Raw genomic sequence first — 25,978 nt, 5'->3', positions numbered from 1 at the left:
GGCACTCATTCCAAGAGGTCACAGTAAAATCCAAAGTACTCTTCATGAATTTATTATCTCTTTATAAGAATGATAAAATATTATACTTTAACAAGATTTCTTTAGCAACTGCTTAACTTACTTGTTTGTGTTTTAGAAACATGTTTCTGGAGAAAATCAACTATCTGAGCCAAAACCTTCTTATTACAATGTGTTGATAATTTTTCATCACACTCATAACACCTGGAAAAAGATAAAATTTAAGCAAATATTATGAAAGCATCTTCAGTAACTTGGCATGTCAGATAATAAAGTTGGTATTTATCTACTTTTGTCTTTAAATTATGCAGTAAGGGGGATACACATGATGAGGCAAGAGAAATAAGGTAAGTCTACAGAAATAAGCAGAAGACAGTTCATATAGAGCCTTATCGTTCAAATGAAAGTTTTGGTAGTTTATCTTAAGTGTAATGGAATGCCATGAGAGGTTTTTAAGCAGAGGAGTGATATGATCCAATTTACATTTTAAAAACATCCCTAATGTCGGATTGGATGGCATCAGGAATAGTAGCAGATAAGGGCAGATGCAGTGGATCTGGAGAGAAATGAACAGACTTACATATTTTCAGGTAGAAGCAGTAATGAATTGGATATAAAAGATAAGGAAGAGGGAAGGGAGAAGCAGATAGGGGTAGTCAGTGATTCTCAAAGGGGAGCAATTTTGCCTCTCAGGGGACATTTGGCAAGGTTTTGAGACATTTTTGGTTGTCACAACTGGGAAAGCTCCTACTGGTACCCAGCGCTTAGAGGTCCGGGATGGGATGCGGCCAATACTCTCTCCTCACAGGACAGTCCCGCTCACAACACAGTCATCAACCCAAATGAAAAGTATTGAGACTGAGAAATCCTGGTCCAGAGGAAACAAGACATTCTGTGAGTTGGTAATGTTAAAAGCAGGGTGATGGATACATAGGAATTCATTTTGCCATTTTGTCTACTTTTGTTAAAAGGTTGAAAAATAAAAATAAGATAAAAAGAGGAAGAAAATAACTGCCAGGATTCTGGCTTGAATACTTATGTGATGGAGGTTCTACTTAAAGATACAGGGAAGACTGGATGAGGTAAGAGTTTTATTTTGTTTGGGGCTTATTTAGGAAGAGGGAGTTAGGGAACAGATTTTCAAAAGCACATTCCTTTTCAGAAAACCACCCTCCACTAAAGTTGACTCATTAGTGCATACAATATTAATAAAGGTTTCATCTATATATTATCATCTTAATGAGATCCAATAATCAAATAAGAACAGTGTCTGACAGTATTGAAAGTGTTTTATAAATGTAACACATTATACCAATACGACCTGACACACTCACAATCTTCTTGCTTATAACTACTGGTGGCTCTGGGATCAGGGGCTGTAAATTAGGTTTGAGTTTATTTTCTAAACAGCACTCACAATTCAGTCCAATGTTTACTGACTGTCCACTCTATTACTCTGCACACAGAAACACACATAAATCTGTGAAGGAATCGAGTCATAGAAAACACTCCCAAAATATCTTTTCCAATAGACGATGATGGAATTTAAATAATTACAATTATCAAGCTTCCATTATAATAGACGCTGAATATTTACTGATGTAATAATTGGCAAAAATAATAAAAATATAATTGCTCATTTACAAAATATTGAAATGTCAAATTTTTACTGATATTGCAATTAGTTTTCACTTTTTAATACATATATTGTTGTAAATTTAAGAGTACAAAAAGAAAATGTAAATAAAAACTGCACAATGGCAGGGAATTTGAAGAAAAGAGGACAGCTCAAGATAATTTAATTCTATTTCTTCCCATTGGAAATAATCCAAAAAATAATTGACCATTTACTATGTGCCACGCGCTGCTTAAACTTTATATGTGTTTTCTGGTTTAATTCCTCACAATGATAAAAAAAAAAAAAGTATCATCATTGAAAAAATAAATAGCTTTATAGAAGTATATTTTCTTTTTACAGGCGAGAAACAGACAGGGCTCATAAATCAGTACTATAATAAGAGTATAAGGGATATGTTAAACCTTCTTTCAACAAACTTTTGAGCGATTTAAAAGCACTCATTTATGTTGTCTTTAAATGTTAATCTCTTAACCATGGTTAAGCATAAGAATCATCAATGGAACTTAAAAATACAGAAGCCCTGATTTAATAGGGGACCACAGGTACCTATGGGTTTTTCAGATTCTACCTGTGAGATTCTGATGTGAAATCAGAGGTAAGAAACCACCATACTAATAATTATTACCTATTAAGCAGCATTAAGTCCACTATCCAGCAATACTTTGTTAGTCATGATTAAATGATTAAAATTACAATATTCCTTTTCTTAGGTTTTTCAGGTTTTTCTCTAGTTCCAGCTGGCCTTCTCTAATCCAAATTAGCAAAGTTTTCTACTGAAACTGTTAAACTTTTTAAGGTTCAAGAATTAGTTGAAAAAGAGAAAACAGTCACAACCTTTAAATTTTTATAAGTGCATGTGACAGACTTTAATATCTTCCTTTGAAATAGATATAATTCTACAGAACCCCAAATGTGACTTAAAATTATTTTCATTATAATATAAACCTAATACATCCATCTCACAAAACTCAATAAATCACCATCCTTGTACCTCTATTATGAAAGCAAAATTACAATTAAATATAAAACATAAAACAAAACTACAAAATCAATTAAATTACTACTAATGATCCTAATGTATTATGCTAGATAATGCTTTTTGGCTGAAACTAAATCATGACTCATAGTATAATTGTGGTCCTAAGAGTTACAACAGAAGTTCTAATTCAGTTTCACTGGAGATGAGCCTATTCTACCAGGTGCCACTCAAATTCTCCCACCACCTCTTTTTCTGTAGTCCTCAAACTGTGGTCCCCAGACCAGCAGCTATGGCAACACCTGGGAATCTGTCAGAAATGCAAATTCTCAGGCCCTATCCAAGAACCACTAAACCAGAATCTCTAAGCCTGGGACCCAGCAATCTACTCTAACAAGCTCTCCCAGTGATCCTATGCACCCCATCGTTGGAGACCACTGCCTACTTCAGACCACAGAGAAATCCTTAGTGAGCTGTCACATTCTGGCATCATCCCCCTCCCTTGGCTACAATGCTTCACTTCATATTAAGTTCCAGCTATTCTTTCCTTATTCTCCCCAATTCTAGTACCTGTGGCCAACAGCAACAAAAATACAAATGCAGAAGGCACGTAAACCTGTAGCTGAATTAAATTATAAGATGATTGAGGGGGGTACAGCTCAGTGGTAGAGTGCATGCTTAGCATGCACAAGGTCCTGGGTTCAATCCCCAGTGCCTCCATTAAATAAATACATAAATACATAAATATACAAATAAACCTAATTATACCCCCAAAAAAGCTGAAAAAAACTTAAAAAAAAAAAAGTCGTTTAAAAAAAATTATGATGATGGTCTTTCTTATAAACCAAAATATCCTTATATTAATTTTGAATCCTTGCAATGAAGCAAAAAGTTAAAATATATTTGTCTTACAGAAAACTTGAAAACTCTGGAAAATTCATTCAAGTAACTCTAGGAGTCTATAAATTCCAGTTAGAAAATTTTTGTTGTAAAATACAGGAAAAGCTTTTAAATACAGTGTCCACTTATAGCCCTCAAGCAGTGTGGTATGCTGGTAAGGAACTAGAGAGTCAAAAGACTTGTTTTAGTGTCTGGATTTTTACTTTGTAACCACAAAAAGGTAAATGACACTCAGTGTCCTTATACATAAAATGAGAGAACTGGACTTAATTTCAAACCAAGGGTAAGTAGCAGAATCACCTGAGGAGTCTGTACAAACCACACGTGCTGAGGCTTTCCTTTTCCCTGCAGAGAACTGCCAAACCACCTGACTGCTGGAAGTACCTTCCTCCTCTAGAACTCTGGAATTCTAATTTAGCAAGTTCATTGCAAAAAAAAATCAACTGGCAAGAATTTTTCTTTATTGAAGAAAGTATTAAAGAAAACTAGAGGGATGACTGAATTTTTTCTTACTTAAATTTTACATTGATGGATAATGTTATTTTTTAAAAATTATTCCATAGGTTGTGTTCAGCTAAAAAGCATAAGCTGGTAATAATATCTCTAAATATTTTACCTCATAAAACTCAAAGAAAAAGATAATTTTTATAGTGGACATAAATACTAACAAAATCTAACTTACCATATAATCCATGTGCTCAGACTAATTATAATACAGTGAAGCTCTGCTCTCCAACTCTTGAAGTGCTTCAGTGAATGCTGGCTCTCTGAGTTTTTACCACATCCCTAAAGATTAACACAATACTATTTGTATGATTTTCATATAAGTTTATTTCAAATAAATCAAAATGTATTAAATCATACTCAAATTTCTACTAGAAGTGTTCTGTTTTTACTTTTAAGCAGGAGGGAAAAGTTTCAGAAAGCAATAAAGATTCTCATTAAATTCCATTTCTTGCAAAGAGGCTAACTTGCTTTTTGTTATGTAGGAAAACAGTCATGAGCCAAGTTAACTTCCAGACCATTTAAAAAGTACACACTCCCTAGCTTGTGCATGGTGGGACACTGAGCATCCTCACAGGCCAGTGGTGTCCCTCCTCTGTACGCACATTTCCTAATACTGTACCCACCTCCACCCAACTCCACTGAAAACTAGTGAGACTCAGACCAACAATCACAGTAATTTCCATCACCAGGTAAGTAAAGAAATGAGATTTAATTCAGGTCAATGTGCCATGAGAGGCACTCTAATGGATGTTTCTGGAAAAGTTTTACATATTTTAAAAAAGAATATAGGAAAAGGATGTATTTATTGTCCTCTTTTTGGCCTTTGGGGATTGCTGTGTGATACATTATGCATGAAACATCTTTGGACATCCTGAAACCATGAAACTGATGATGGCACAGCAGATAAATGCAAGAAATCTGTTTTTAGTGCTCTTTCCATTGAACTAACTGACTCTGAAGTGGCCCTACCTCTGGGCCTTCTATGTGAGATAATAAAAATGTCTCTTATTTTTAAAAACGTATACTGGTAAATTTTTATTTAAAAATTCCTTTATTAAAGATATTAATAACTTCTAAGCTCTTAAGAAATTATTTTGCCAAATTAAAAAAAAACTAGAAAAAACGCAGAATAATCACTTTTCAAAGAGAAAAAAAAAGAATCTAAAAAGATTAAAAAAAAAAACTTGGATCCATTTTCTAAGCAAATACAAATAGGTAACGGCAGGTCCATATATGTGAACTTACTACAAGTACAAGTGTATTGGGTTTCCTTTCGAAGTATTTATAAACCACATATGATTATTTTCTGAACATAACATACATTCTACTTAACCTTAAACATTTCCAAGCTCAGCCTTGGAGAGTTTTATCAAAACACAGAATAAATTTATCTTAAATTCTAAGCATTACCAATAGTCCAACTCACATAAGCATTTAAGGAAAATATTTAAGACAAACTCACACATAAAAGACACTTTTCTCACCTGAAAACCACACTTGAGGCACAACCAAACATCAGAAGGAAGAACTGGCTGTCCATCAGAGAATCTTCTGTCTTTTAAACATTCTGAGCAAACTGACCACAGGTTCTCAGCTATTGCTCTTTTCACATGATTCACACTGATAGCATGACTTACATGCTGGCAAGTGAAACCTACTGATTAAGACAAAACGAAATGTGAACATATTTTCGCTACCATCAGCAAGCAAAAATCAACAACAATACTAAAAAGCAGAGATTCAAAAAACAAAATAACTCAAAAGGATACAAACTGCATGATTTCATTTATAAAGCATTTGTGAAATATTACAGATTTGGAAAACAGATTAGATTATCGGTTGCCAGGGGCTATAGATGGGGAGCAGTGGTTTGTTTGGCTACAAATAAGTAGCACTCAGGGTGCTGACAGCGTAGTCAAGTTATCTTAACTGTGGTGGTTATAGAAAGCTACACATGGAATCACACTGCACATGTGTGCACGCACACAAACTCACACACACACACACACACACACACAAGTGCATGTACATCCGGTGAAACCTGAATAAACTCTGAGGATTGTACTGACGTCAGTTTCCTGGTTTTGACATTGTGCTCTAGAAATACAAAATGTTAAATCAGGAGAGGCTGGATGAAGAGTGAACAGGATGTTCTTGTATATGTCTTTGTACCTTCCTATGAATCTAAAATTAGTTCAAAAATTACAAGTTTAATAAATAAAGAGATTATTTATTGAGCAGCTACTATATGTCAATCATTTTGAACGTATTTTCTTTTCACTGAGATACACAAGTAGAATCTTTTCACATGGACCTTTTCTGCTAAGATACTATTTTCACCACTGTTGGAAGAAAAAAAGAGAGAAATAAACAATGGCATAATTTGCAGGAACAAGAATTCTCAGAATTCTCCTTAATGAATATCCCCAAATAACAACTGATTTTGCAGGTCCTTAATTATCCTTTATAACAGAGTCCCACTGTGTGCATGTGTAGAGACAAATGGCCAAAATGAGCAAATATGTTTTTAATTCTTCAAATAACCATATTCTTCTCCCAAGGGCTTAATAATACTTCCATTTCTCCCAAAGACCTGAACACTTCAATTTCTCCTCCTCAAATATCCCAAACTCCAAACCTACAACTGCCTACCAAAATCAAACAACAAAGGCAGAGACAAAACCTTGAAGAGGGAAACAGAAGGAGTATGTACATTTGAACGTTCTCCACTTCCCTTCCAGAATGCAAAGCATTCCTCTTTGCCTACCAGTTAACTAGAGATTAAGCGTTATTGCCATTTTATTCTAAAGACAAAGAATGTGATTCCTGACAAAATATTTAATAAAATATAATTTCAACAAAAATATGTAAATCTGACAGATTAAAACTTCTTTTTTATATACATTTATATATTATATATATTTTGGGGGGGGTTGGGGGAGGTAATTAGGTTTATTTACTTACTCTTAGAGGAGGTACTGGGTATCGAACCCAGGACCTCATGCGTGCTAAGCATGTGCTTTACCACTTGAGCTATACCCTCCCCCCTTGATAGATTAAAACTTCTAATTTTACCCCAAGAAGTAAGTTATAAGAATAGACATAAAAGGTACAATTCTGAAGTCCTGTGTTTGAAAAGCAAGCCATTAAAAGAGAGGGCTGTTCAGGGAAAGACTGATAAAAATAGCCACACTAGTACAGGACCTAGAGATGGTTCACCAAATGTCATTGCTTTGAGTTTTTAAATTTTAAAATTCTAAGGGAAAAAAAAAATCATTCTACACACCGTTTATATCATCTTTGGTGTGGGATATGGCCAGGGTACAACTTAATCATTTTCTGACTCTACAATTCAGACGTAATAAAACTGAAATTGTTTATGAATTCAGAGATAAGTGAATTTAAGATCAAAAAATTTCAGGCCCCTAAATTAACTCTATTAGCTTTTAAATGTCTCAACCATAATATACTTTTTATAGGTATAAGTAAATGTAAAAGTCTGAAGTTTTCCTATAAAAGCTAACCAGTGTTTAAACAGTATTCACTATCTTTTGTGGGGGAGAAATGTAAAAGAATTTCCCTCTATGTTAATAAGTAAATTTCCTCAGTTTTCTGCAATTTGTTTAATCATATAATTGTCTAAATTTCATCTGACAAATAGGTCCTCTAGAGCTTCCTGAATAAAAATATTAAAATGTATTAAAGTCTGTAGTTATTTCACATTAACAAATCAAAAATGATAATCAAAATCTCCATAATTTTTACTTTAAATATTAATAAAAACTTTACAAGGAGGCCTTCCAGTTTGCAAATGGTGGCATAAAGCTAACACTTCTGCTTTCTCCTCCCCAAAACTATCCAAGGGCAAACAGAACAGGATACAAAAACACAAAGTTCATTTTCAGAGAAACCAGGAGACAGCTGAAGCCCCAAGTCACAAATTAGGCAGAAAGCCTCCCACCTCAAAGCAGCAGAGATCAAACAGGAGCACGTACGTACGTACGTACGTACAGAAGGAAGCAGAGAGAACCCTCAGGAGATTTCACAAAGAACAACGTATGCTTTGCAGCCGTAGAACAAAACCTAAACCTCCGAGCTGCCACACAGTGGCAGGAGCTCCCCTATACCCACTTTTGTTTTGAGAAGAAGCAAAAGGAGGGGATTTCTTATGCACGAAGTGAAAATTGAAAAGCAAGCCATAATTGCAGGGATCAGCCTTATCTCTCTGGCAGCTGGAAAGAAAAGATCACTTAGATTCTGAAAAAAAACCCAGGGCTGCATAATCCTGTTGGTTGGAGAGCAGTAAAAGCTAAATGAGCTCAAACTCGAAAGTCCAGTTAGGTGTAAGCCCTCCTTCTTACACAAATGTTCCAAAATGAACTGGCCCAAGAAAAGCAGCCCCACATTGAAGAACGGGTAGTCAAAGGACAAATTCTGTGCTAAGAGAATATAAGAAAGAGGAAGAAAGGAAAAGGAAAAATGGCAGAGCAATCACAGCCATGAAATAAAAACACAAAACGGAAGCAAACACTTCTGGCTGAGATGGCAAGACAACAGGAAGTGACAAGCAGAGTTCAGGAAAGAAGAGGAAGTAAAAAAAACCAAAACCAAAACCAAAACCAAAACACCACAAAAATGAAGGCAAAACTAAACAGAACATAAGGTGAAAGAGACACTATTGAAAACAGTAAAAAATAAAAATAAAAATAGCAAGCAAAAGGAAAAGGAAATAGTTTTAGAGGATTTGAGGAAAAATGATAACTATGGAAGATGGCAAAAGAGAGTTAGCATGAGAATACTCAGAATCCCTGAAGAAAACCGTATTGACAGAATAGATCAAATATTTAATGATATAATTCAGACTTCCTTCAATACAGCAATCTAACTATCCTGAAACACTATCCAAGTTAAAAACACTTAAAACTGAAAATAATATATTAAAAACATTTTTCTAAATGGAGTACTGAACTGGTAAGTAAGGAAAATCCGCAGAAGCCAAAACCCAAGGCATGAGGCTAAAGAGAAAAGCAAGCCAGGAAGCCAGCAGCTCCCCAGCGTCATCTACCAACCTCGCTGGCTTGAGGGCTTGCTTTTAACAGCCATGAGAAACAAATAATAAGAAAAGACGCCAATTCGAAGTTGCTTTGTAAAATAAACAAAATCTCAATGAAAATGCCAACAGGATTTTTTGGAACTAGACAAGCTGATTTTAAAGTTCACGCAGAAAAATGGTAAAAATAAAGAGCAAAGGGTTTACTAATTTAAAACAGGTATTACTATTTCTTTTCTGCAACACTATTCAGGATGCCAGACATCACAATTTACCAGCAATGTCATCTGAAGAGTCTTCATCATGAGGTACAGGAGGCCTTTTACTTCTTTTGGCTTTCTCAGGTAAAGCTCCGGATGGCTCCTTCACCCGCATCTGTTATAGACTGAAAAGGAGGGGGAAATCACACATTAATCCTCAAAAGTAAAATTTTATGTATTTTACTTAATGTGTATTAAAATTGAAGAGGCAAAAATAAATAAATAAATAAAAATTGAAGAGGCTTCAATTTTTTTTTTATTGAGTTATAGTCAGTTTACAATGCTGTGTCAATTTCTGGTATAGAGCACAAATTTTCAGTCATACATGAATATACATATATTCATTCTGAAGAGGCTTCAATTTTAACTGGTCTAGTAAATTAACACAGGACGAGGGGAACATCAGTGAAAACTAAAGAAGTCTTTATTAAACCAATATACAAATGGCACATGACATATGACTTGTACCAACCATTCCCTTAGACATATGATATCAGGTGCATGAAAAAAATGAAAGTTTATGCCACTTCTGGTTCACATGCTCCCTTTGCCCTTTCTCCCATTTCACCGGCTAAGAGATGCTGCGAAGGACCAGGGATGGAAGCCAAGTGCCAAGCACAGTAGAGCCACCCTATCTGCACTGCAGGACCCAGCACTGGACTACTGAGAGACAAATACATTTCTATCTTTTTAAGCTATTGCATTTTTTGTGTTTTTCCCCCACTTTTTTATTACGAACATTTTTAAACTTCCACAAAAGTGAAAAGAACAGAATAATGAACACCCACATACTATCTAGGGTCCACATCTAGAACATTTTATCACACAAATATCAATGTGTATATAGACATATATATATACACATGTATATGAGTTTTTGTTTGTTTGTTTGTTTTTGTTTCCTTAACTGTTTTTAAAAGTAAGTTGCAGAGAACATGTATCCCTTAAGGACATTCTCCTATATAATCACATCATTATCACTTCTAAGAAAAATAACGGTAATTTCCTAATATCATCTCATATCCTATCATATTCCAATTTCTTCAGCTGACCCAAAGTGTCTTCTATACTGGTGGGGTTTTTTTTTTTTTAACATTTTTTATTGATTTATAATCATTTTACAATGTTGTGTCAAATTCCAGTGTTCAGCACAACATACTGGTTTTTTGAATAAGGATTCAGTCAAGGTTTACACTTTGTATTGGTCATGTCTCTTAAGTATCTTTTAATCTACAACTGTTCTTCCCATAACAAATGGAGAGTTAACAGTGTCTTTACTTTCCTAAGACACTGGCTTTTTTCGAGAGGTCAGGACAGTGCACAGGAGTCAACTTGGAGATCTTGTTAAAATGTGGATTTTGATTCAAGTCTAGCACAGGACCTGAGAGTCTGCCTGTATAACAAGTTCCCAACAGGAAGCCACTGCTGGGGTCCACAGACCACACTCTCAGTAGCAGAGCTACACCGAATTTCTCTCTCAATTCATGGTGTTATTTACCTCTAAATATATTTTTAAGAAATCTCTTATATTTCTTAAAAATTCAGAGTTAATTCTAAAGATTTTAGATACAAATTACACATCTTTTTACACCACTACATCCTAAATCCTACCTGATATCACGCTCTTCACGGCTAAGCTTCACTGTAATTTTTGTGGTTATTTATTTGCTTTTTGATCAAGATTGAAGAATTTTTAAATTCATTAACAATTCTGAATCCTGATTCAGTCATACCATGTTCCACATAAGGACGTTTTTGAGTTTAGCATCTTAAGAGTCATTTAAGTCTAAGGGTCATCTCTACTCAACTAAGCTGCAATAAATGAAGGCCTTCAGGGTTAGAGAGGCGCACAAGGCCTCCGAGTCCCCTGCCCACTTCATTTCTGACTGCCTCGTCCCTCCTGACTGTCTCACCCACTTACCCCTACAGTTCCCCCTTGCAAAATCACTAATTCAAGAATTCTGTTCTCTGATCACAACTTCGAGTTCTTCTAGCTTGTTTGATCAGCCACTCCTAGTGCCCAGGCTGACCGGGGGCTGCATCTCAACAAGTGCTTCCATGATCACGATAGCAGGGAAGAGGGGAAGGGAAGTGGCAAATCCACTGCTGGTTCTTAAAGCTTCACTTGCAAATGACACACGTCTGCTTATACTTTACCTGGCCAAAGTAAGTCATATGGCCACATTTAACTTCAAGTAGAAAGGGGGATGGGGTGGGCATGGGGGTGCGTGTTCAGAGAGTACGACCTTATCATGTACTCAGAAAGAATAGAATATGTGTGCCCAGGTTTAATGACTACCACATCACCCCTTGAATAGGACCTCAATCCTAGAGGAACCCAATTAACTGCTTTCCCCATGTCTGCATCCAAAAAGGCTGGAGAAAGTCTTTTAAGAAAGGAGACTGGGTCTACTAAACTTATCATCGCAATCTCAAATGGATCAAGACATCCCCTTACCTACTACACTTTCTGACTAACTTACTTACATACTCCTCACACAGCCATTTGAAATCTTTTTCACTCTCCCAAACCCCCAACTCCTTCATTTCCCTACTCCTCGAATATAATTTATTCTTCTACTTTACTGAGAAAAAAGAGACATAATCAGATGGCAAATCTGATCTTTCCACCCCAAAACTTAGAAACTTACTTCCAACTATTTAAATTTGATGTCCTGAAAAGAGATAGACACAACAGAATCCAAGAAAAATGGCCCATGAGAAATTGGTCATATTTTTACCCTCCTTACACAGGTACTCTTCATAAAGATGAGCAATAACACATAACGAATGCTGGCAGAATAACTAAAAGAATTTGGTATTTGAATCTGTAAAAGACCTATGCTTTTTTCAAAAACAGACTCAAGCTTAACTTGGCAGTGTAGGGTCAATTTCCAGTGATTTTTCTGACACGTAGTATGTCTAAACATACAGACTCATTTTGGGCAGTAAATAACTATTTAGCAATCACTTATCTGTATAGCTTTCTTTTTCAATTCCCCTTTCAGGCAAAAAGAGATAGAAATTAAAGTCCAATTATTAGTGTTTCAAATACTTCCTATCATCAATATTGTGTCTGGGGAGTTCCAAGACCACCCTCACATTTGGAGATTCACTAGACAAACTCACAAGGCCCAGTATATAGTTGTATTCATGGCCAGTATTTATTACAGCAATGTAGTACAGGGCATACAGCCTGATCATAACAGAAAAGACAAAAGTGAAGTCTAGAGAAACCCTTCTGCAGGTTCCCTAAGGTTCTCTCCCTCCCAGGAGATGTCAAACATAGCACACTCTGCAGGTAGTAAGTAAAATCCAGCAATGTCTATACAATGCTTTTGCCCAGGGATGCCTATTACAGACTCACAGGTGCAGGATTTTTATGCGGGCTGGCTGGTAAACTGCATAAATCATACTGTTCGCAGAGGCCAAGCATGGGCTAACCTTGCAAGCAGGCCTTTCTAAGGAGAGCTGTCTCAGGTCTACTATGTTAACTCTTCTCAGCACAAATAAGTTCTGGCTATTTTTCTCACGGGGTTTCCCGAACAAAACTTTTCAGTTTTCAACTTCTGCATTACCCTAACATCTGTCTTTTCTCTGACGTAGAATGTGCAACTAGACTGTTTAGAAATGTTTTTTAAAAACAGGTTATGCAAGCAAAAGTCCATATTCTCAAAAAAGGAAAAAAACCTTTTTTTCGTACTTTTGGGCAATTATTTTCGGAGGAGAAGGGATGGGTAGTAAGAAAGGGACATAACTCTCCTTTTAGATACAAGGCTTAAAAAAAAATGACCAGCACTTACATACTTTTATGTCCATCACACTCGGTTCTCTGCACTTGAGAGATACTAACCCACTTCATCCTCACAACCACGTACCACTTTATGAAACAGGTTACTATTATTTCTTCCATTTTACAGCTGACACACAGGGGTTAAGTGACTTGGAGAGGTCCCGGAACCAGTAAGTGGTGGATGAAGATCTGAACCTAGGCAATCCACCTCCAGGACTCGTAATACTACAATTGTGCCGGAAACCCAGGCAAGACACGCTTCCCCGTCACTAACAAAAACATTCCAAGTTGTTGGAGGGAAAACGCGCTGCGAAGAGAGAGGCACGGGAGGCAGGCCGGAAGGGTGCCGGGCCGCCGCGCCCCTCGGTCAAGGTGAGGCGGCCCCTCTCCCGCCCCGCCTCCCCTGGCTCCTCCCGCCGCCGCCCGGACACCGGGCCGGCCCCGCCGCGCTCACGCGGCCCTCGGTAGCCGCCTGGTGCCTCCAAGGATTGGGAAGGCGAAGGCAAAGATTGGGAAATATATATGTAGAGGCCTTGTCCCAGGTCCGTCATACCGCAAGGGGCTGAGGTCACGTAAAGGAAGAGGGAGAAATGCGGCGAACACAGCACCGCAACCCAGACTCACCCTTTCCGGACGAGCGGCCGCGCTACGACCAGAAGCGACTGCGCCTGCGCGGCCGCCCTGCTCGCCGGCAGGGGCGGGGCCGTGTGTGCCCGCCCCCACGTCCCGGCGACTTCGGGGCGCTCGGCGCGTGGCCGCGTTCCCTGAGTTGGGCACAGGGCTGGACCGGCGTGTGTCGCGCCTGCGTTCTCTACACGGGTAGGGCCTGGTAGGCTGCGGCTAATCTTAGAATAGTGTAAGTAGACGCCTGATTGGATCCGGAGAGTGGCCTGTTTCGCTGCTCGGGTCTTCCGCGAGTCGGGATTTAGTCCCGCTTGTTGCTGGGCATCTGCCGAGGTAGCCGCAGACTTCCCTGCCTCACGCTCTTTTGAGCAGTATAGTCACATCTGACATCGAATATTATCTTGCCTTTTTTTTTTTTTTTCCATTATTATTGTCTTACTTGTCACTCTCACTTTATTAGACAGGATATTTCTTAAGCTATACCTCTTGGAAGCTTGATACTGCTAAAATGGTTTGTATTTTGCATGTGTTTTGTAAAAGTAGTTGGTAGGAAAATATTTTGTTTGAATATTGTTACCATGACGGCAGATTCCATCATGGTACCATGAAGCCAAACAAACTGAAACATGAGTTTGAGCAGGTTTATTGCAGGGCTGAGCAAGGAGGACCGAATGGCTCATTCCCAAGAAAACCCTGAACTCCCTGAAAGTTTAAAGGCCAGGTAAGGGAGGGGGTCCCAGGGTATTTGATTAGCTGGTGCACAATTCTCTGATTGGTTGATGTTGAGGTAACAGGATAGTCAATATTATCAACTCCTAGGTGCCAGAAGGTCTGAGGGCCATGCACTCTCCATCATCAAGTAAATTTCTTCCCTTTGATGGTGGTTTTAAGCATCTGAAAAACTCAGGAAATATATGTGAATTTTATTATCTGGGTACTTCAGAGAGGAGCTACAGCAGAGGATATGGGAAGGGGTCTGACCCTGGAAGGCCCCACAGGGTCCTGCTCAATTATTAATATTGCAAACATCAACATTATTTATGAATAAACTGTAAGTCTTGTAATCTTTGGCAGTTCTTCATCCAGGGGAGAGGTGTGGCCCTATGGATAGAGTCTTGGATTACAGGTCAAAAGTTATTAGGAATAAATCTCCCAAACTCTGATTTTCCCTTAAAAACTCTAGTTCATTTCTTATGAAATAGTTAAAACTATTTCCATGTAGAGAACTTGGCAAAGGAGGTTACAGTTGTCTGCACTGTGCTTACAGAAACCATTAATTCAACAGCTATAACTGAGTGAAAATATGTGGGTCACAGCTAAGTATCGGGACACATAATCGTGTTTCGGGGTAGGGGAAATTTTTCTCTACGGAAAAGAAAATAGTCCCCAAATAATAATAGATCAGGTCTTGCTGTAATTTTGAACTCAAAATTATCTACTTCATAAATCATTTAACGTCAGCTTTCAAACAGAATATGGAGAGGAAAAAGACATGCAAACTTGAGCAAATCTAAATAATTTGAATACTAAATTGCATTGCAGTAAAAGGGATTTTGAAAATGTTTCATAAATTGGAATCCAATTTACAAGAAAAAAAGGGAGGGGACTGTTAGAATATGGAATTTTAAGTTCTCTTTCTAATAAAAAGAAATTTAGGAATTATGGAAATCACCATACAATACCATGCAATTTTTCATGAAAATTACAAAATTCCAAAGCTATCCTATTTCTAGCAGATGTACCTTTAATGTGATCAAAATCTCCAGAGATTGCAATCTCCATTTCAAAACGTGGCATGAGTTAGAGAAAACTTGTCAAATACTAAGTTTTTGTTTCTGACGTTCTTCAAATTATTTATCTTTTCACTTAATTGAAAGTAAAATTTACTATTTGATGTATTCTTCAAAGGAAGGAAATTATTTTTAAATGGTACCTTTAAGTATATTTTTAGTGCTATTGCAAAACATTATGAAAAAAATCAAATAAAAATATAAATATGCTTAAGATCAGCTGTGTATACATTTCAAATAATGTTAAATATCTTAATTTTACCATCATCGTTCTGTCTGGAAACGTATGGAATACTTTGCTAAGCTATGGTCTATACATATATCTTTTAAGTTTTTATTCTGTGTTTTTAAAGATACATTCTTTCCTATAAAAGTAATACATGACAGTTTAGTATAAAGTTCCTCATCTTTTCTTCTTTCCCACACTCTCATTTCCTTTCCTCAGAGGTAACATTTCCTCTTCTATATTTGCTGTTTCATATGTACAGTTTCAGGAATTGTCTTTGCACATATGGTGTACATTGGTACCACATTTTCATATGATTACCACTTATTAAAAGAGAACACAGGTTAGATTACAGTCTACATTCTATTCTATAACTTGATTTTTTTCTCACTTGATTATATATCTTGGACATTTCTCCACATTAGCCTCATTCTTTTGACTGATTACTTAGGACTGGATGTATCATTTTTTTCCCCCAATCAGTCCCCTGTTAGGGTGCCTTTGTCTCTTTGCCTACTTGCACAGATATTTTTGGTAGATAAACTGGTAGCAGTGAAAATGCTGAGTCAACAGATGTTCATTTTGATAGAAACTCTTGAAAAAAATATTGCATGAAAGGCAGTACATTTCCTAATTTTTCATCTGATTTATCTAAAATCTGGGGGCTTGATGTGGATTTAGAAAGAAAGAGAAAAAATCCCAAGGCTCTTAAAAATCCCCTCCTTTCCAGTTGTCTCTCACTTGCAATATGGCAAAAAATAAAAAGAGTTGCTTCAGAATTAATGATGCACATTAGCTCAGCACTAGTAGACCTTTCCCAGAAGAGTTAAATTATTTCTCTCCTTTTCATCCCACTTTAAGCCTTATTTCCCTCTGTCACACCTTCTCTGAAGGAAGAACTTGGACACTTGTCCAAGGAGAAAAAGTGTCCAAGGAGCAATTGTCAATACTCTTGTTTGACAAGATTTTTTTGCTCTAAGACCTCTTAAATAAACCCAGTTTGGCACTGTGCTAAGTACAGGAGGACATATTCATCTTTTCAGAAAAAAAGAAATCATACAGAAAAATATTTCTCAAGTAATTAGTCATGAACACTAGAAAAAGAATTGTTTAGTAATATGTGCTCTTGCAAAAGTGTACATTGGATTAAATGTGATTCATTGAGACCAAGTACATTGTTTCCATATTTGTGTCTTTATTACCTGTGGTTTATGATGGGGATGCCACAGAGTATACATGTACAATATAGAATGACATTTTAGTTCAAAGTCAGTTCACAAAATGGATTACACAGAGACTATGGTTAAAATCCAAATGATTTGGAAAAACATAATTGTAAGTGATGTCATTGGTACAGAAATCTGAAGCGGTTTTATTAATTATTAAATTATTAAAAACTGAATAATTTAAAAGTGCGTGCTTAAAGAAATTATTCCTTGGACACATACTTTAATAATGCCATTTAGAAACCAATTGAAAATATGTTTCACTGTGAATCAATTTGCAGTTAAATAAGGCTTTAATTATACTTGGAAACCAAATTGAGAATAAGTTAGAAAAATAAAGTAATGAACCAAGTTGAGAATAAATTAAAAACAATAAGAAAGAATATGATAATAGGAAACTATAAGGTAATAAGAAATTGTATGTGATAGGCTGAATATGCTTCCCCCACAACACACACAAACCAAGATGTTCTAATTCCCAGAACCTGTGAATGTGTTACCTTACATGGCAAAAGGATTTTGCATTTAGGATTAAATTAAGATTATCCCAGTGGTCCTTGTGTGATCACAAGGGTCCTAATGAATGGGAGGCAAGAGGGTTAGAGCAAAAGAGGGGACCTGACAACAGAAGCAGAAATCAGAGTTAGAGATTTGAAGATGCTAAACTGGCTTTGAAGATGGGGAAAGGGACCCCAATAGCCAAGGCATGCAGGCAGCCTCTAGTGGGTGGAAAAGGTTAAGAGAAGAAATTTTCACCTATAGCCTTCAGAAGGAACACATGGGTGCCGACACCTTAATTTTAGCCAAGTGACTTCTGACTTACAAAACTGTGCATGATAAATTTGTGTTGTTTGAAGCCAACATATTTGTGGTAACTTGTAGTATCAATTGGTAACTAACACATTTTATAAAATAGTTGGACTTAACCCTGACAAAGTTTCATGTTGTGGGGAAAAGACAATAGCTTGAGATTATCTTAAAGCTGACATCAGTGAACCAGCTGTGGGAATCAGGAATAAGTCTTTAGAATAGTGTCCATGGAGTTTGCTTTTAATCCAATACATGAGAAGCTTGTTGTGAAATGAATTGGAGAACTTTACCTTTTTCTTTAACTATTATCTTTGTTATATTTTCTTTCCACTTGTAAACTATGTCCCTCCTCTGAAAAAAAAAAAAAAAAAAAAAAAAAAAAGCAATCCCAGACCTTAGTTTCTTTCCAAACGACTTCAAGTTTTAAAGCAGGGCACGCTTCCGTCCGCAATTACTCCTGGTGGCACTACCCGGTTCGGCCGGCGCCTGGCTGGAGGGCGCTCGAGAGGCCGGCGCGGCTCGCCCAGCGGCGGGAGGAGGAGGAGGAGCCGGAGCAGGAAGTGGTCAGTAGCCCCGCAGCGCAAGCCGGCGATGGTTCTCCCGCGGTTCCTGCTGCTCCCAAGTGCGCGCCGGGTGATCCTCGGCTCAGCGGAGGCTGCGCTCTGGGGTGAGTTCGGTGGTCCTCGGGGAAAGGGAGAACGCCTAACCCTGGACCCCTGGGAAGGGATGGCATTAGTTGGGGCAGTCGCTTCTTCAAGACTTCCTGTTACAAATCAGACCCATTACACCCGGCCCCAAGGAAGGTAACATCCACTTACGCTTCTTGTTCCTTCAGATCCCGGGCTATTGGGGCCTGGGGTTGCTCTTGGCGGACTCAGGGAGAGGGGTACACACTGCTCCAGGGAGCTCGCATGGAAAGGCATGTATAAAGGTACTGGTGCTTGACTGAGCGATGAAGGTCAGTTCGCGACTCAGAGAATTGAGCCTGATGGCCAGGCCAGTTCCTGCCTGGGAGAGACGCGATGACGAGCGCAGCGTTGGGAGTGACACCTGTGACCCACTAGAGAGCGGCGCTCATAGGTTCATGAAATCTACACTTATCACACGGTGGGGCTGTAACGGTACCACTCCTTGTTTTACAGCTGGCGAAGCAGAAGCCAGAGAAGCGAAGGTCGTTAATGGAGGGTAGCGGGTGTGTGTCTAGAACTCAGAGCAGCCTCCAGTCCTTTCTCTTTGCTTTACATGCTGCCTCTCCTTTAACAAGTTTTGTGGATAAAGCTACAGGGGCCCCAGCGCAACACTTTCTCCTCCCTCCCCCCAGTTACTCCATTATAACTCCTGGTACATCTTCTGTAGTTGAAGACGCTCTGTTCAAGCAGATTCTTTGTTGTTTGGTTTTACCTTTAATCAACATTTATTGAGCACCTAATCAGCCAGGCGTCCTGCTGGGGATACAGCTCACTTCACCATATTGGGGGGCAGACAGACACAGATAAACAATCACCACACACAGCCTAGTCGAGTGAGACTGCAATGGAGAGAACTCCCGGCTCCACCCGAGTTGGAGAAGTTGTTAGAGAAAAGGTGCCTGTTTCATTTAAAAAATTCTACTTCTAATACATGATTTTATTCTCATTATATTAAAACAAACAACACAGCGCAGCATGAGTCTCCTCAGATATGGTTTGGTACACATCCTTCTAAACACTTTTCCATGAGTGGATGTAAATAAATGCACACATGAAAATACCACGTATATATTTTTACATGTATATAAGTCACTACATATATAGATAGAACTACATATACACTATGTAGATCTATATGTACTATATATAGTATACACTATAGATATCTATATATAATAAGATTATATATGTGCTTACTTTTCTGGAACTTTTTTCTCACTTTAGTGTTCAGAAGCTTTCCATAGCAGCACACATAGCTCTCAACCACTGGATATATCCCATAGTATGGATCATAGTTTATTTAACTACTCCCTTATTAATGGATATTTTGGTTTCCATTTTTGTTTTTGCTTTTATAAAAGTTCTTCAGTAATTATCATTGTATGCTTCTTTGTGTAAATGTTCAAGTATTTTTCCTACAAGTGGAATTGTTGGGTCAAAGGGGAGGTGACAAGTGACATTTAACAGGGTCTTAAAGGAGACTTAAAGAGTGTGCAGGTAGAAATGAGAGAGAAAGGTATTCCCTTCAGAAGGAACAGTGTGCTTAAGGAAAGGTGAAGATATTCATTGTTCACTGTATAGATTATTTAAACTTCACAGCAATTCAAAAAGCTAAATAATATTATTCCCATTTTGCAAGTAAGAAACAAACTCCCAGATAGTTTAAGTCATCTGCTGAGGGTCACAGAGCTAAATGGGCAAGCCAGGATTTGAACCTCGGTTTATCTGACTCTAAAATCCCTGTTCTTTCCACTATAAAAATGAGGTTAGAGCACATGTGTACTTTTGGTGTAGCTGGAGGGTAGGATAACTGGGGCAGAGAAGAATGGAGGAAGTTTGGTAAATTACGTTGGTAAGGTGGGTTGAAGGACATTATAGAACATATAGGAATCTTGGACTGTCACCTGTAATGTAGGCTGAAGGGAGTAACATGGTGAGGTTGGATTTACCAGTGTGGAAACAGCAAAATTGGAGTTCATTCAAAGTTAAGCTCAAAAGGTGAAAATTAGGCATAGTCTGTATTACCTTTGAAAATCCCTCAAGGAAACCACACATCATCTCTCAGGAATCCCAAACAGCCAGTTTTTCTTTTGTTTCTTTGGTTGAGCACCGATGAAGTGGTTCATTTACAAGTAGAGGCCATGTTGTGTACACACACACACACACACACACACACACACACACACACACACACACACACACAAAATAGCTTTAAATAATTAGTGTGGAGTACAGGCTCATACTGTGAGAGGCTTGGGGGAGCTGAGACTCTCAAGGGACCATGCTTGCTTCAGGCTTTTGCTTACTGAATGGGAAGGCAGGAAATCCAGACTTACCAATTGCTCCTCCTGTTCTCCCTTCCCCCCAGCCCGCCCACCTTTGCTGAATTAGAGAAAGTTAAGTGTCAATTTGATGTGACTCTACTACACAGGAAAAACTTGGATTAGGGTAAGATTTACAAATCATTTGCAAGATTCAGTTACCAAATGCTGCATGTGTATTTTCAAACTGCTCCCAATTAAAGGGCTTGGAGAGAGCACAATATGGACTCTGCACAAGACCAGCCATAAGTGTGCAGGGCAGGAGGACAGAGCTGTACCTTACTGTTCAGTCAGGCCATGTACAAAATACATATATCGATCACACAGTTCAGTAAAGTCAAAGGATTAATCTGGTTAGCTAACTGGAACAAAAGGGAAGATTCCTGTGACCGACTCTTTTTAAAAGTCATTTTTAAGGTAACTAAGTTATTTTATTCTTTCCAGGTTTAAAGTCAATAAAAGGAAGCTGCCACAATTTTTGTACTGCTATTTGTAAAGATGTCACTTATATGGAACTTAAAAAACTCTTGAATTCAAAAAAAATTATGTTAATTGATGTTAGAGAGACATGGGAAATTCTTGAGTATGGAAAAATCCCCGGGTCTGTCAATATACCACGTAAGTGACATGTGCCTTAACCTGATTCATCAGAAAAATACATATCCAGTAATGTACTGTATCTAACATTTAATTGAAATTCTTAACATGTTTCTTGCAGTGGATGAGGTAGGTGAAGCTCTACAGATGAACCCGAAAGACTTCAAAGAGAAGTACAATGAAGTAAAGCCATCCAAATCTGACAGTCTAGTGTTTTCTTGTTTAGCCGGAGTGAGAAGCAAGAAGGCTCTGGACACAGCATTATCTCTGGGCTTTAACAGGTGTGTAGATGAAGTATAAAAATGGGCTTAAGAATGTGTATTGCACTGTTTCACAGGTATATTTGTATCGGTCTACTGAAGAATTTCTTATAATTACTGTGTTGGTAGCGGCAGAATAACGAGACGAGGAGTCTCTACTTACCATCCTACAATCTTTTAAACAGTCCTAAAGTCTAAGGAGTATGGTGAAAAGCCACTGCCTCTCTAAATCTCTAAAGTTCCTGTCAACCTTGTGCTATAAAGCAGGAGAAAATGTTTATAGCACTAATTATTTGATGTACGTTTTTAGTGCTCAAAATTATGCTGGAGGATGGAAGGAGTGGGCAACCTATGAATTTTCAGAGAAGAAACAAGGACATTGAATTTTGGAATACAAGCTGGCCCTTTCCTTGTGTACATGCAGCCCAGGATAGTGGAAGAAACAAAAGAATAAGAAAGTAGCCGTGGCACCACTGATTAATGGGAAGGGGATTTTGTATAAGTCAGTTAATTTGTTGAATCTTTTTCTCATCTGTAAATTGAGAATCCCACTTCCCCCTGCCCTCTTCCAAAGGCTATTGAGGATTGAGGTAATGCATGTAGTTTACCGTGGAAATATAAGGGTTGGGACTCTAGGAATTAATTTTTAAATAGCTTAGTATAGTTCAATAGTATTCCAAAAGACTTGAATTCTTTTGCTACCTAAACATAACATGTGACTATTTGTGTTAGATTAGCTTCTGTACTGTACTCTTCATCAAAGAGGTGACCAGCATGGCAGTGATATAATTTGCAATTTAAAAAATGAATATGATCCATGGGCATAGTACTCAGAACAGTGGTTGCTTCTGTGGAGGGAAGGAGATTAACTGGAAAAGGCAAGGAAGAAAATTTCTAGGGTGATGGAAGTGCTCTGTATCTTGATTGAGGTATTGGTACATAGGCATATACATTTATCAAGACTCATTGACGTGAACACTTAAAAAATATACATTATCTGTAATTATATCTCAATTAAAATAATGAAAATAAAAATAGAATAATGAAAATAGAAAAATGTTTAAATATAAATGATTCCCACTAGCATGAGTATATTCCTTTGGAATGTTAAGTCCTACATTTTGCTTGTTAGTACACTAGTGCACAGTAACTGAAATTTAAAACCCAGTAGATGGTAGATGGGTTTAACAGATTAGACACAACTGATGAGATAATTAATACAAATGAAATAAATAAGGTACACATATTAATATGGATGATTCCTACAATGTTGTGAGAAAAGGCAAACTATGGAAACATATACAGTACAGTATATGCACAATAATACCATATATTATGTATTTAGTTTATACCTATATATGCATGTGTATGTATGTACACATAGTATAAGTATAAAGTATGAGAATAATAAATACCAAATTCAGAATGGTTTCCTTTGCGACAAGAACACAGGAGGTTGTAACAGTATGGTTAACATTTTATTTAGCATGTTTAGTGGGTAAATGAATACTTATTTTTACCTTTTATATGTTTGGGATAGGAACTCGGTATCCTTAGTTGGAGACACGTAAACCAGATTGTACAATTATAATACCTTTGGATTCCTGGTACTTTTTTAAAGAAAAAACTTATAATGTATCTTATTTACCCAAATATAATTATACTTGTATCTTTTGGAAAAAGCAAAGGATTAACAAATTAATTAGAATGATTTGTTTTCTATATCAGATCAAATTTACGAATGATTTTATTTGGTATTCTTAAATAAAAATTTAACAAATTATATATCTGAAACTGCACTGACTTTTACTGACTTAAGAGTAAAACCATTACCAAAGTCTGGTATCAGATGCCTCAAAATGTGAAAAAATAGCATATGATTTAATACATCATTAACAGGTGGCTATTTTATTTCAATCATGGGAGAGTATCAGTTTTAATCTGGTAATGCAAGAGGAGATCAAAAGTTTTAGAAATGTAGACTAGCCAGATTATGTTTTTAAATATTATAGGTGCTATACATTATTTTCTTAATGGAGGAGGATGTCCTAGAAAAAGTGGCAACAGTGCACAGCCTCAGGTTCTGAACAAAGTGTCTCAAGTTCCCTTCTTTTTCATTGTACATTTCTTACCTGCCTTATAATCTGTGAGGCCTCTCGGATTCTATGATAATGCACCATTTTGCTGTCTAGTATGTTTATGCCATAGAAATATTGGACAGAGGAAGGACCAGCAGCTAATCTGTGAGAAATTTATATTGAAGACAAATTGGAAAATTGAATGCTTCTCCCACCGTCCAGGAAGACTTATTTTTGTCTAAAAGGGCATCAGTTTATTAATGGAAAAATGTAATTTTGCCACCATCTCTTCTCAGTACTGTAAGTTTTAACAAGAGCAAGGATAAGAAGGAAAAAGGAGAGAAATTTTAATAAATTATAATAGTAGACTCTGGTTAAAGTGTATCCATGTGTAGGCAACAGTTCCTACCTGATAGTACTGTTCTGAAGATTAAGTCAGATAATGCACATCAAGTATTTAATACTGTGTTATTAGTGTTATGGTGTTAATCAGTACAAAATGGTATTTGCTTATTGGTAGTTGATATTTGGGGTTGCTGTTTGTATTCACTTAACATTAATGGATAAAGAAGGCTGGTGAAACTTCCAGTTAAACACCTGGGTTCAGGAATGGCAGCGAGATGCCTTACAGAAAACAGGAAGATAAAGTGAAACTCCAAGTACTGAACAATGATATACCTACCCTCCCGACCTCACTCACCTCCAAAACTCTGACAGCCCAGCTCCTACCACCTCTGATAGAAAGCTAGACGCTTCCTCTCCAGAAAAACTGACCCATCCCAAAGCAAAAAGCTTCAGAATGATTTTGGGGTTGGGAGGGATGGGTCATAAAAAAGTTCTGTTGCTCCCTTATACTACTGTGAAGCTCACCACTGAAAAGTCCTACTCTTGGACAGAAGCCTTCAGTTAGCTTTCTCTCTGCCTCTCAAGTGTGAAGTATCCTGAGACAAAGCATGATTCTCACTTCAAAACTCTGATCAAACCAAACAGAAAAAAAGGAACTTCAAGGAAAGAATGTAAATGCAGGGAGTAAAGAAAAATTTTAAAGCAAAAAACCCTAAATTATTATCCTTAGAATGATAACAAATTGCATTCTCATACACAAACAAGGTGCTCCTTAAAAGAAAAAGAAACCTTCAATGCACCTTTTCTCAAGAAGCTAGAGGATGTATGCCATTAAAACAAAGGCATAAATAAGCAAAGAAAAAAAAAAAGGATTCCCTGTAACTTGGATACCTAAACAAAAAGATGAAAGAGTCAAGGAGGAATGTCTCCCTGTGAGTGATCTGTGGAATAAGTGAAAATAATAATTCTGGTGATAAATTAATAAAAGATATAAAGTAAATTGAGCAAATTGCAAGGCAATTAATACTTCCAGAAAGCAAAAAACTTCTAAAAGAAATACTAGAGAACACATTTTCTATGTAAACTTAATATATACTGAATATGTTTCACAAGAATTATACAATTAAATTGGGCCGATCATGGGAACACAAGTCCCAGTGTAGAATGGGTTGGGCACAGGGAGTTGGAGGATGGGATGGGAGTTGGAAGTGGAGAGTAGGTGTATGAGAAAGTGAAATCTTCATCTTCCATAGCAGGAATTTAATAGATAATACTTACAATTGAAGAAAAAAATCAAATGGAAAGAAAAAAGAAACTGGAGAGTAAGCAGAAGAGGCAGGATGGTAAAGTGGTAAGCCTGGGCCCTGGAACCCCACTGCCCAGGTTTTAATAAGAATCTAATCCAAGCTCTTGTCATTTACTTGTGATTGGGTAAGTTATTTAACTTTCTGTTCCTGAGTTTCCTCATCTGTAAAATGATTGTTCTGATAATTAAATGACTTCATAATGTAGAGAGCTTAGAACATACTTGTCACATACTGAGTGCTCAATAAATGCTGTAATTATAAGCTTGTTACTTGGAAATGTGGAAGGAACACAACAGCAGAGAAATGTCTGAAAGTTGCTCTGTGGAGCGGAATGAGAGGGAAAATGGGGCTGAGATCTAACATTTTCTTTATGTCTTACAGCAACGCTAAGAGAATTATGATGCGAGCCATTATGTGGTCTTTAATTTTCTTACATTTAAAAAAGTAAAAGAGGTGAAGTCAATTTTAATAGGGTTTTATTTACTCCTGTGTATCTGAAAAATCATTTAAGACATGTAATCATTATAAACAAATTAGACATTTTACATTTTTTTGTTTTGTA

The 25,978-nt window shown here is 37.2% G+C and overlaps 2 protein-coding genes across 10 annotated transcripts in view; one reads left to right on the top strand and one right to left on the bottom strand.

Moving 5' to 3' along the window:
- The window catches only part of USP45 (ubiquitin specific peptidase 45), a 58,047-nt gene extending 44,245 nt beyond the window's left edge, over window positions 1-13,802 (bottom strand). For 7 of the 9 annotated variants that reach the window (XR_004138222.2, XM_010983898.3, XM_064486827.1 and 4 more), the window contains exons 1-5: window positions 13,768-13,802; window positions 9,366-9,475; window positions 5,525-5,697; window positions 4,216-4,319; window positions 122-222 (exon numbers count right to left, since the gene is read on the bottom strand). Coding sequence is in view for 8 of the 9 variants with exons in the window: in XM_010983898.3 (XP_010982200.1) it covers window positions 122-222; window positions 4,216-4,319; window positions 5,525-5,697; window positions 9,366-9,465 (478 nt within the window). In the remaining variant the exon portion in view is untranslated. Of the gene's footprint in view, window positions 1-121; window positions 223-4,215; window positions 4,320-5,524; window positions 5,698-9,365; window positions 9,476-13,153; window positions 13,746-13,767 lie in introns of those variants that run through there. The other 2 variants (XM_031456070.2, XM_064486826.1) reach the window with 2 other exon arrangements.
- Window positions 13,803-18,238: 4,436 nt separating this feature from the next.
- Window positions 18,239-23,471, top strand: TSTD3 (thiosulfate sulfurtransferase like domain containing 3). Its single transcript, XM_010983897.3, has 4 exons — window positions 18,239-18,486; window positions 21,274-21,447; window positions 21,548-21,707; window positions 21,997-23,471. The coding sequence occupies exons 1-4, from the start codon at window positions 18,411-18,413 to the stop codon at window positions 22,067-22,069; spliced, it is 483 nt and encodes a 160-aa protein (XP_010982199.1). The 5' UTR covers window positions 18,239-18,410; the 3' UTR covers window positions 22,070-23,471.
- The last annotated feature ends 2,507 nt before the right edge of the window (window positions 23,472-25,978 follow it).

Source organism: Camelus dromedarius, chromosome 6 (assembly GCF_036321535.1).
Source record: "Camelus dromedarius isolate mCamDro1 chromosome 6, mCamDro1.pat, whole genome shotgun sequence".
NCBI lineage: Eukaryota > Metazoa > Chordata > Mammalia > Artiodactyla > Camelidae > Camelus > Camelus dromedarius.
The sequence above is the reverse complement of the archived record's forward strand: the minus strand, read 5'-3'. Positions and strand labels throughout refer to the sequence as shown.

Bases quoted from the DNA above. Each gene is read 5' to 3' on its own strand.
- TSTD3 (XM_010983897.3), top strand. From the start codon at position 18,411: ATGGTTCTCCCGCGGTTCCTGCTGCTCCCAAGTGCGCGCCGGGTGATC. The intron at 18,487-21,273 runs GTGAGTTCGGTG...TATTCTTTCCAG, and splicing joins AGCGGAGGCTGCGCTCTGGG to GTTTAAAGTCAATAAAAGGA. The intron at 21,448-21,547 runs GTAAGTGACATG...TGTTTCTTGCAG, and splicing joins CGGGTCTGTCAATATACCAC to TGGATGAGGTAGGTGAAGCT.